We start from the raw sequence: 13,318 nt of genomic DNA on the forward strand, positions 1-13,318 counted from the left end.
AGATAAGTGAATTTAAATATAATTAATTCTTCTTTATAAATTTTTGTAATAATTTTTGTAATTAGAGTTAAGAAGTTAACTGTAATGTTTAACTTTAAAATTTATGGTTATATGTTTAAATAATGGTTAGCAACATGTGTGTTTAAAAATAAGTAATTGTTGTTTAGACGTTTATCCAATATAATAGAGTAGTATTAAGAATGACATGTTAATAATTTTTAAATAATGGTTAGCAACATGTGTGTTTAAAAATAAGTAATTGTTATTTAGACGTTTATCCAATATAATAGAGTAGTATATTAAGAATGACATGTTAATAATTTTTTATAATAGTTTTAGATTTAATAATTAATTAGGTAACTGTTATAGTTAATTAGGTAACTGTTATAATTAATTATAGTTTTAGTTGAGGTTTTACTATTATTACATTAGAACAGTATTAGAAACATAGAAAGTGAAATTATGTATTAGTAATTATTATCTGTAGCAGCTTAGATATAGGCTCTATGTACATTAATTAAAATTTGAGATGAAAATGTTATTACTTAGTAATTCGGATTCAATATAATTATATTCTTTAATTAGCTTTTTAAAATTATGTATGATAGTTGTGTAATTTGATTCATGCTTTTGCTATGCTTTTGTAGGCCTCACGGATGATGACATGTGATCATCCTGTCCCTCCGGATCGGTACGATGAGAGAGTGGAGGAGCATCTACGATCAACTGGGTTTTACCACGTTAGTCATATTGGAGTAGTTCAATGCCAGAAAGCACTCGTAAATGCTTTAGTGGAAAGGTGGCACCCGAAAACGCATACCTTCCACCTTCTAGTTGGTGAATGTGCCGTGTCACTGGAAGACGTGGCTATGATCTTTGGTTTTCCGACTGAAGGCCTTCCAGTGATTGGCATGACTTTGAGTAGTTTTGAGGCATTAGAGGCAGAGTGTCTGCATCAATTTGGGGTGGCGCCGAGAAAGTCGGATTGTCAAGGAAGTGGCATAAAACTGACGTGGCTACGAGATTTAAAAGAACGGTCACAGTTGACCGATGAGAACAGTATACAGGTGTACGTTAAGTGCCACATCATGTTGTTGATCGGTACGATCTTGTTTGGAGACAAGTCTAGAACATCTGTCTACTGGAAGTATCTGCCTCTGCTGAGTGACTTTGCTAGTATTGGACAGTATAGCTGGGGATCAGCCTGCCTAGCACACCTGTAAAGGAGTTTATGCAGGGCCTCACGTTTTGATTGTAAGGAAATAGATGGTCCGCTGACACTTCTACTGTGTTGGGCATGGATGCGCCTACTATATCTAGCACCGGTTCCTAGGGAATCTTGCAGTTTTCCGCTTGCCAACAGGTTAGACTATCTTACGTTTACCTTGTATCTTCATGTTTAGAAACCAATTGTGTTAATGAGATGCGTTATATTAGGTGGCAAAACTGGGAGCGTGGAGATCGAGTCTATAGATATCATAAGCTTGCTCATTTTCGGAAGGCCTTGGATGAACTCCAGAAAGGCCAGGTGTGTTTGATATTTACATTGCATGTGGGTCCAGTCTAGTGATTTACTTTTTTGGATTTTAATTATTTGCGTGCTTTACTGTTACCAGTTTTGTTGGGTTGCATATTCTGCTGAACGTGTTGATCCGGATATAATTCCTGCTGAGATCTACATGCACTCAGTGATTTGGAGTGCAACGGTGCCACTGGTATCTTTTGAGTGTATTGAATGGCATGCTACCGACAGGTTTAGACGTCAGTTCGGTTTCGTTCAGAGAGTTCTTCATCAGGAACGGAGTCTAGACCGCGCACACGGAGAAGTGTTAACTGGTCCTAAGAATCTGAACTGGACCACAGTCACAACTCATTCATTTTGGGTGATGCAGTGGACAAACAGGTATAATCACGTTCTTACTGATGAACCCATGATGCCGCAGCAGCCATTAGATACTTATATGTACTAGTACCGTTCAAAGTATGGTGATCACTTGAACTTGTCGGATCTTGCGGTCCAAGAGGATGTTGAGGGTGACCAGGTTATGGATGATGATAATGAAGAGCAGGAGCCACAGTCACCACCGCCTCCAACTCCACATCCACCTCCACCTCCAGCGGCAGAAGAACAACCTCATTTCACAAGCCAGTATGTACCTCAGATACAATTTCCTACATCGTTCCCGATACATCAGCCACATTTTGACTCAGGAGAGGGAGGTTCTTTTAGCCAGTTGCTTGGGTTCATGGCCTCAAATGCCGGCCAAGCACAATATAGCCACCAGGCCGACTTCATGGCGGGTAGGTATTTGTTTGACGTGAGGTATCCATTTTATACCTACTCGGGTACTTCTGGAGGGTTTGTATCTGGTGATTCTAGTAGGAGTGACGGTGGTCGAGGAGTTCTTAATAGTCAAAATCCGAACCGTGTTTCAATGACTATGATTGAAGAAAATGCTAAGACTTTTGAGCATGAGACTGCTGAGTACTTAGTGGATGAGCCAGATGACGAGGAAGACGACAAGGATGAGGATGAGGACATGGATGAGGAAGATGATGAGGACATGGACCAGGATGAAGAATCCCGTAATGATGCAGGTACAATTATCATATAAGCTTTTCCCGTCAATTGATATTATCATATTATTGTACGGGGTGTTGTGTAGGATTGATTAAACTATATAAGTATATAGCCAATTGATTATATTATGGTCATGTATGGTACACTGGTTAAGGTTGATGTTACTATATAACTAGTTGGTCAATAGATGATAGTATGTCTATGTTTGGTATCTCTTTGTTAGGTTGATTAAACTATATACCTGCCTGGCCAATTGATGGTAGTATGTTTATGTTTGGTATGTTTTTGTTAGGTTGATTATACGATATGCCTACTGTCTCAATTGATGATATTATATTCTTGTATGGTGTGTTGGTTTATGTTGATTATACTATATAGTTGCTTGGTTTGATGGTTGTTTATACAGGTGACACCTGCACTCCAGGTGAGACAGGCAAAGGGTACAATCTCAGGATTGATCTACCACGTCGTAGCGCTAGTCGATACACTCCGTCCGTGATCAAAAAGACCGTGAAGAAATGCAAGAACATTGTGAACTTTGGAAAGTGGACAGTGAGAAAATAGTTGTGGTGTAGTTAGTTTAGGCTATGTATCATGTATGGTACTTAATGTTTACTTTAACTATTTATGTATGACTAAAGTATGATGCTCGTTATGTTCATTAGAATACAATGAAGCAGGTTACGATGGCAGTGTTATGAGAACCGAACCAGACTGGACCGGTTCGACCGGAAAACCTACAAACCAGACCTTATATCGGTCCGATCCGGCATTTGGACCATGTAAGGATAAAAACCGGTTCTAACCGGTATAACTACTGATGAACCGTTGAATATCCAGTGAACCTGTACTATGACCGGTTTGATCATCGGTTTGGTTCTGGCAACTATGTACGATCGTTCAAATCTAATAAAGTACATTGACACATGTTACAATGACTCGATCACCGTAAAGTACATTCACAAATGTTAAACCGGTTCATACATCATAAAGTTCACTGACACAGGTTACGATGGTTCAATTACCATAAAGTACAATGACACAGGTAGCAACGATTCATTAATCATACAAGGCATTGACATAGGATACAATGCTTCAAATATCATATAAACCTACTGGGCATTATTGTCGGTACCTGGAGGACCTCCCTGACGGCATCTACTACGACTGTGTCCCTCAACTCCACATTGCCTACACTGCCTCGGACGGCGTAGCATACGTGTGTCCATCTCATTCAAGAAGCGCGTCATCTTGGGCCGACCTTTGGAAACGCATCTCAGGTACGGGTTCGGTACGAATCGGGGACCATTGTAAGAAGGCCACGCAGTGGGATTCCCTAATGGCCTAAACCTAGCCCGATACACGCGCCTGACCTGGTCCATCTTATAAACGTCATGCACATATACCTGCCAATCTAGTCGTTGATTTGCACAACATGCAAACACATGCCGGCAAGGAATCCGATCCACCTGGAACTCACCACAATCACATCTCTGACCACGGAGATCAACAGCATACTCCACTCCACTTGGCATCTCACACACTTCAAATACCTCATTCTGCCTGTCAAAACAATTAACCTGAATGTTGCCTGATGCAAGTTGATTTGCATGAATTTTGGAGGTCGCATGCTCCGTAAAAACATGGCCTGCATTAATCCTCGCCTCCGCTTCTGCTCTTTTCCGTGTGAACAACTCATTAAGTCTGTAGAACGTTGCTTTCACAAGTGCAGTGATGGGGAGATTGCGTGCACCCTTCAAGACTGAGTTGATGCACTCCACTAGATTAGTCGTCATGTGACCCCATCGGTAGCCACCGTCGAATGCCAACGCACACTGTTCACGGGGAATACGGTTTAACCAGTTAGTATATGCCTTGCCCCGCCCTCGTAAACGCTGGTAACGCAGTTCATACTCATGAACCGTCCGCGAATACCCTAAATAATATCAGGTACCAAACAACAAATAAGTTTCAGGACGTATAGATTGTTCGCAGTTTCATCAATAACAAGATTTTAAAGATACAATGTTACCTATATTGACGACAAGCTTTTGCAGATAGGGTGCCTTGAATTTTCTCAGAAAGTTCGATTCTATATGCCTGAGGCAAAACATGTGGAAAGCTCTTGGAGGTGACCAAGCTCCGTGACTACGTTCCACAGCTGCATTTATGGACTCATGTCGGTCCGATATCAGCCCCACACCATCCCGAGTCATAACATGTTGACGTAGGTTACTGAGGAAAAAGTGCCAAGCATCAGAGGTCTCTCCCTCGACAATGGCAAATGCAATCGGGACGATATTGTTGTTACCATCCTGCAAAACGGCCACTAACAAGCAACCCTTGTACTTTCCATACAAGTGAGTCCCGTCCACCTGGATAACTGGTTTACAGTGTCTGAATGCTCTAATGCATGGGTAATAGCTCCAAAAGACTCGATGCAATACCCGGATATCAGTTACCAAATCATCCCCTTGATATGCAGGCATAGTCTCAAAATGTACGACAGCTGATGGTTCCTTATGACACATGGCCTCGAACCATATGGGCAACGCTTCGTACGATGCTTCCCAACCTCCAAATATCTTCTCAATGGACTTCTGCTTTGCCAACCATGCTTTTCGATAGCTGACCGTGTAGTTGAACTTCGATTGCACTTCTGCAATAACTGATTTTACCTTTAAAGAGGGGTCAGCCTCAACCAACGGCTTTATGGCTTCGGCAATCGTATTTGAATCCAGCTTGGAATGATCCTGAGAGATGGTTGCTCTGGTACAAGTGTGACTACCGTTGTACCTCCTAATAACCCAACAGTGCTTTCTGCTGATCATGCTAACTCTGATAAGCCAATCACACCCTGACCCGTACTGTGTACACTTCGCATAAAATGTCAACGGCTCCGACTCATACACACGGTAGTCTACATATCTTCGGAGGGTATACTCCTTCATCGCCTTAATAACAGCTTCCCTGGAACTAAATTCCATCCCACGGTGAACTCACCATCTGCGACAAAAGGAACTTCTGCCAAGAAGGCAGCCACACCGTAAGTATTTAATACATGATTGTTTAATGACCAAAATTAAATATTAAATCATCACTCACATCATCAATTATGATATAGCTAACGTTTACATTAAGGTATTATCTAAATCTCCATTACATAAAAATACAAACACATTAAAACAAATTATCCTCAATAACTAAATATAAATACCTATACTTCCAGATAACTTCATAAATACTATTATAAACAATCAGTTATAATACCCTAATTAACTAAATAACTACATAAATACAAATTAAACAAATAACTAAAAATAATTATTAAACACCTAAGTAAATACAAGGTAACTAAATAACTAAAATTAAATACTAACTGCCTTCATAACTTCATCAAGACTATAATAAATACTCATTAATAAATAAACTAATAAATAATCCCTAATTATCTTCGTAAATACTCTAAGAAATATTTATTAATGAATCCTAATTAACATATTAACTAAATGAATACTGGACCCTAAATACTAATTCACTTAAAGAATTTTTATTTTGAACTTGTCTAAATAACCTCTTTTGCAAATGCTAAACGAGTACCTGCACTCATATAGTTAGGAAACTCCGGAGCATGCATGGCTTCCAAATCCAAAACTCGCATGAAAGATGGCTCCTCAAATGGCTCTTCGTTCGCGAGTGCATTTGCAACGTCTGCCACATTCGGAGCCACACCGCCGTCGGCTGGATCTACATCTCCATCTTCACCGACAACTTCGTAATTGCTTTCAAACTCTTCCTCACTGTCACTATTGTAGTCTTCTCGTAAAATATTTCGGTCGGCCTCAGATTGTTCAAATTCAACGTACAACTCGATGAAGGAAATTTGAGCACGACTTTCAATGTACATTGAAAACATCTCTTGCATGCTAGCTTCGTCGGTTACATACTTGGTCTGAAATTGGACGAATCCACCAAATACTGGTACAGGATATCTGTATAAAATACATGATATTTTTCTTGACATCTCCAAATCTATCTTCTCACAAATCACTCCTTTAAGCTCTTCAAATGAAATTGTGAAGGGAATAACAACATCTAATGGATCTTCACAAACAAATTTTACTCCTTCAGGTGTCTGCAACAAAATCTGACCAAAATAATACACCTTCAAAAGAACTCTATCATCCATTCTTCCCACTCACTTAAACAAAAATAGAAATTTTACCATCAACTTTTTTTCCCAAACCAAGTTACCCCATTACAGACCAGAGAAAGAAGAAGAGAACTCGAACAACAAGAAGAAAGTTGGATCTGGTCGGCTGTCTTTGGTTCGCACACTTGAGCACCTATATATATATACACACACAATTCGGACGGTCCGAGTGATGTATACCCTAATTCGAAAAAAATTATAAAATAAGGAAAACCCACGGTCCGATTTCCATAAGTGTAAATTAAAAAAAAAATTTCCTCAACCACAAAACGGACCCAGCGATTACTTTAACGAACCAAAAACAAATCACACATAGAAATCGGACCCACCGTTTTGCTGGGGTCATATCGCACGGTCCGATTTCTCCTTTGTGCTAGTGCAAAACGGACCCTCCGATTTGCTTACAAAATTTCCAAAACATAGAAATCGGAGGTCCGATTACTTCTTTTCCGAATCTGACCAAAACATGTTCCACATTCCGGTGTAGCACCCTCTCAATCCATATCCCAGCACAACACCAACCCCTCCTCCATAACCAAAAAAATGACCCGAAAAGGGATCTTCTCCAAATATAAATAAGAGAAAAGGATAAATAGGTCCCTAACCTTTTGCTCTGCAGACATTTTCGTCCCTAACCATTGAAAAATACTTTTAAGTCCCTGACCTTCACAAAACTTGGACAGATCAGTCCCTGACGGAAGCATTTGGACAGATCAGTCCCTGACGGAGGCATTTGGACGGAGGGACTGATCCGTCCAAGTTTTGTGAAGGTCAGGGACTTAAAAGTATTTTTCAATGGTCAGGGACAAAAATGTCCGCGGAGCAAAAGGTCAGGAACCTATTTGTCCTTTTCTCTATAAATAAAAACGAGGACAAGACGAGACTCACATCTTACAAAACTTCGCTAAATTTCCATGTGAAATTATAAAATAATCATTGGTTCTATTCATATAAAAAAATTAAGAGTAAAGTATTAGATTGGTCCTCTATATTTGGACGTAATCTTTGTCTTTAAGGTTTAAAATGTTTTATTTGAATTCAAAAAAAGTTTTATTTAGCTTCAATATAATTTCACCGTGAGTCAAAATTAAATAATTAACGGAATGTTCTACATGATAGTATTACAAGAATAAGGTCGATAATCTGAAAAATAAGTACAAATTCTAGAAGCACAAAATTAACCGCAATACATTTATTTATTATTTTTTTTACAATTTACATGAAATATTTTCTATAGAACTAAGGAGAATGATAAATAAATGTTTTGATGTATTCATGATTGATTTTGTGCCTTTGGAACTTATATTTGTTCTCCAGATTATCGACCTTATTCCTAGACTGCTGTCGTGTAGAATATTCTGTTAATTATTTAACTTTGACCTTACAGTGGGACTAATATTCAAGCTAAATGAAAATTTCTTTTATTCAAATAAAATATTTTAAATCTTAAAAACCAAAACAGGATTACGCCCAAACGCAGAGAACGAATTTAATACTTTATTAAAAATGAATGTATGACTAGACAATAATGTTATTATAGAAGTGTAATTGACAAATGACAATACGTAAATAATTTTACATGTTTGAAATGTATTGGCTTTGGAATGAGATAAATGAATTTTTTTATGGTGTTTTAAAAGTTCAAGTTGTGTTTTTAATGAATGGATTACACATCTTTATCTTTTATTTAGATTATATTGAATTATATTAAGTTATGTTTATTATTTTGTGTTATTTTTTGGAGAATTTATTTTTTTTAAAAGAAGTTTCATCAATATCCACATATAACCATATGGACCAGTCTCTTCAGCAGGGATCAATAAATACTTAAATAGAGACTTGTGATGGAAATAAAAGGTGAATTTTAGCTGGCTAATTGAGGTTAATGATGCACCTGTCACCCAAAAAAAAAAAAAAAATAGGAAGCCATGAAAACGTTAAAGCCAATGAAGAACCACCATGAATCAGATCCAAAAGCTCCAGACGCAATGTGTTGAGGGGGAGTATGTGAAGCTTCGAATGTAAAGAACAATGGTAAAATCCTAACAAAGCGGCGGTGATGCTAATGATAAAGGAGCAGAGATGCAGCGCTGCCAGAGAGAAAAGAAGCCACCGTCTGTGACCTGACGAAGTAGCACCGGGTCTGGAAGCCAGCAGAGAGTCTTCTAACAGTAATTTAATTGATATAATATTTTAATTATTTTATATTATATAATTATTTATTATTTTTTATTCTGAATAAATTTTAATGCTTATGTTAGATTGAAGAGTTATATTTTATATTAATTTTTTATTATTAAAAATTTGGATAATAATTTTTATTTTAGATACTAACGAATCAAATGATATTTTTAATGAAATTTTAAAAATTATTTATTGTTTTGTTTTAAATTTATAAATTTATAAAAATATAAATTTTTTAGAATTTGAACTAACACACAAAAATTAAATTTCTATTTTTATTTGTTTTGATTTTTTTTATATTTTATTTGAATTGAAATGAAAAGTATATATTTTCTTATTGATATTATATTTTAAAGTTAATATAAACAATTAACTTAAAATTAAGAAAGGTCAATAAATTACATAAATAATAAATCGAATTCGATTTACTATATATATAATGCACATGTATTAAATTTAATTTATTATTACTCTAACTAAATTGAATTTAATTAATTCAATTTATATAGAATGAGTGTAAATCGAGTTTAACAGTTTCAATTTATATAAATTTAATGTGAAAACAAAACATGTATATAAATTATTTTGTTTTAAGATATTTGTATAATATTAATCTCTATTTAATTTACTTGTCCGAATTACCTCAATTTTGTATTATCAAAATGCCTTTTTTTGTGTGTGTGTTTTGTTGGGGAATAATGTGTGAAGCGGATAGAGTAATACTTTGGCTTGGCTTTGTAGAAATAGAAACATAATTGCCATGCTAGAATTTTGATTCTTCAGCATTTATAAAAATAAATAAATAACGCTAAATTTTCTACTTTCCACCCTAACAACTTGCACGTGAAAATGCCAGATTAATAATAGGGATTTCTTATCCATTAAAACATGCATACAATACAATAAAAATGTGTAATAAAATATTATTTTAGCGAATATGTAATTCATTTTTATCATCTTTTTTATAATTTTTTTTGAAACAAACATGTGAGTAATAACTTATATTGATCCAAAACAAAAATATTGTCTACCTAATACCTAATTAGACTCTACATAAAATGCCACAAATTTCTATTCTTGTATAGTAAGGAAACGAACATACATGAGCATACAAGAATAGTTATCTTGGGAAAAGTTAGTTGCTTTTTCCCTTTTGTTTGCGTGTTCGTTTCTATATTATTTAATAAAGCAATATATAAGTCTCCATTTTATTAATCCTAATAATTAAGAATCTTTTCTTTGATAGCCAGCGTTAAGAAGACTATGTTCTAATCAAATATATTGATCTTTACTTCTTTAATTAGCCCTTTGAACATAAACTTTTTTCACTTTTCAATCATGTCATTTATATAAGAACTACCACTCTTTAATTTGGATATTTGGCCTCCAAAGTTGCTTTAAATGTTAAAAAATGACGACCCATAGTTTGTGGTAGTAGTCGTTCCTTTAGCTTGGAATTAGCACGATATCTTATCATTAATTATGAAAAGATTTATAATAATTAGAAGATATAGCCAAGCATGGGTTTAGTTAGTGGGATTTTAACTTTCACTTTCGAATCTCGTGTGAAAAGAAAGGCGCCGCCCAGGGCACATACGCAACATCCATAAAATAAATAAAAAAAAAGAAAAACATATATCTATAGATACTTTGCTAAAGAATTGTATTTAGACACGACACTATTTAATATTTGTCTGATATGCGTATTTTTCGTATTCAATTATGATTTAATAAAGAAAAAGTATATGAAACAAAAGATTACTAGTTAATAACTAAACAAAATCATATTAATTATATTAATAATTAATTTTAAATTTTTTAAATTTAAAATTTAAAAAATTTAAAATTAATTAAGTAAACCTAATTAAAACCTATAAAAGCTTTTCTCTTCTCTCTCGCATTAACCTACCCACCTCTAATAATTACACACATAAATCTCTCTCTCTCACCTACAGATTCAATGACGATGGTGGTGCTTTGCTTTCAGATTTCAACGATTGGAATTTACACGGACAATACAATCACCTTTTCGATTTAACTCCAGGTAATGCTTTTGATGGGTTTGACGCCGACACATTTGGCTTGCATGCATATGCGATTTTGAATTTCGGAAGCTCAAAGCCGTTTGTTCCACCCTCTTCCACGAGCCGTGTGGAAAAATCCATGCCGGGTTCAGCTTTTGGGGCTGTGGCTTTTATGCCGGATCCTTCCATGGAAGACACGCACTTTTTTTGAGGATTATAGCACATGCAAGGCTTATCCTCAAAATTCTCTTCCAAGGATTATAGCTATTTGCTCTCTGTGTTTTGGGATATTAGGTGCCTTTTTGATGATTAAAGAGACTGCAAACTACACAATTACAGAAATATAAAAAAACATTCATTTAATATGAAAAAAACATCCTAATACTTAACAAAATAAATATCAGTTATATTTTAGAAAAAATAATTAAATATCTATAAAATTAAAAAAAAAATATGAAATTCTTAAAGAAATAGAGACCTTCACATTTGCAATACACAAAAATTCGAAAAATATATAAAAGAACATCCATTTAGTATGAAAAAGAAACATTCTGATACTTAGCAGAAGAAACATCCATATATATTAACTCGTAGAGATTTTAGATTTACCCAAAGATATTTTGGCTGATTTTTGGCTAATATCCTTTTGGTTTCCTAGCATTGCTCTTTAATAAAACATAAAAGTTTTTTTAAACACATTTAGCCATAACTAAATATCTCATTCTTAACATATATTCTCAAAATGAATTTAAATATAATATATATTATCATTTATTGAAATAAAAAATTATTTTAAATATTTTATATATTTAAAATTTATATAACATTAAAAATTAATTTATATTTTAATACTAATAAAATATTAAAATATCATTACAATTTATGTATAAATACTTTATAATTTATATATATGTTATGTCATCGATCATATCTTATGAAAATTTAAAATTTATGTGTCCGCGTATCCCATATTGTATTATAGTCTATGTTCGTGTTAATATTCATGTATCACATCATTATTTTTGCGTAACGATAAATTTATGTATGAAACTGTGAGGGTAAGTATTTTACTAAAAATTGAAAAAATATAATTTATTTTCACTATCAAAACTCTTTTAGATTTATCACTATTTTATGTATATTGTTTTCGTATATCTTTTATTTTTAGTATAAAACATGCATAAACAACAAAAGAAATATTTACATAAAAGAGATATATACAAAAAAAATTATACAAGCATCATTTCAGTAACCATTATTATGACTAAATTATTAAACTTATAGCAAAGCTACATATTGTTAATTGGCTAGCTAGAGAAATCCCGGCCCCTTCCAAAGGCCTAATCAAATTTAGCAACTTTCTTTTCCTCACGTCCATATTTCCCTCCCTAATATGCACCGTTATGCTATGATATAAGAGTCATAATTCGACTTGGTTTCTAACTATATCAGTGTATCATAACATCAGTGACAAAATTATTAGTTACCAAATTCCTATATAAATTACATTCAACATCTCAGCGAAAGATGGAATTATTCCTATAAACAAGTTCTAATAACGAAATGTCATTCTCTACTAATATTTTATCTTTTTTGTCTCATCTGCTAGCCATAAGACCTAACAACTTTTATAGCTAGCATATCATATATACCTATTGACTTGAGTGTTATTCTCTACTTGTTTTCCGTTTGTCTTTAATCACAACGAACAACTATAAAAAGTTTTTAACAAAGAGAAGAAGTTATACATCGAAATCGCGACTTTTACTTTGATTATGAACTCATTAAAAAATAATTTCGAAGGATGAACCACGTCCATAACAAGTAATTCTCGTTTAAGGGGTTTAATTATATATCATGATAAAAAAGACAAAGACAAACATTTTTTTGTTATGTATATTATTATCACATGAAATATAATTGTAAAACTTTTGATAATGAATAAATAATAATTATCTAAAGAAATAATGAATCTAATAGGTCAATAATAGTATATATAAGAATTTTACTTTCAATATATTAAAATTTAATCTTGATACATTAAAATGTCGTTATGAATGTTATTAAAATTTAGAGAAAATAATATTCTAATCATCCCTTATAATATGTCTAAAATCTAATCAACAATTCTCTCTCTTCTATTTATAAAATATATCATTTTTTTACAAGATTAAAATAACATACACTTTAGTCTATTGACCAAACTACCCATCAATGCTCATATAATAATTATATATAAATTAGTAATAATTATTTGATTAATTTAAATAATATATATATATATATATATATATATATATATTATCTTTATTGTAT

The 13,318-nt window shown here is 33.8% G+C and overlaps 2 protein-coding genes across 2 annotated transcripts; both read right to left on the reverse strand.

Annotated features, from left to right (window-relative positions):
• Positions 1–3,693: 3,693 nt before the first annotated feature.
• LOC107607004 (uncharacterized) lies at positions 3,694–5,568 on the reverse strand. Its single transcript, XM_088494564.1, has 2 exons — positions 4,614–5,568; positions 3,694–4,517 (listed from the first exon to the last, which is right to left on the reverse strand). Exons 1-2 carry the CDS (start codon positions 5,566–5,568, stop codon positions 3,694–3,696), a joined length of 1,779 nt encoding a protein of 592 aa, XP_088350690.1.
• Positions 5,569–6,146: 578 nt separating this feature from the next.
• Positions 6,147–6,770, reverse strand: LOC148550630 (uncharacterized). Its single transcript, XM_088494565.1, has one exon. The coding sequence runs from the start codon at positions 6,768–6,770 to the stop codon at positions 6,147–6,149; it is 624 nt and encodes a 207-aa protein (XP_088350691.1).
• Positions 6,771–13,318: the final 6,548 nt, after the last annotated feature.

Source organism: Arachis ipaensis, chromosome B7 (genome assembly GCF_059453495.1).
Source record: "Arachis ipaensis isolate K30076 ecotype BB chromosome B7, ASM5945349v1, whole genome shotgun sequence".
NCBI lineage: Eukaryota > Viridiplantae > Streptophyta > Magnoliopsida > Fabales > Fabaceae > Arachis > Arachis ipaensis.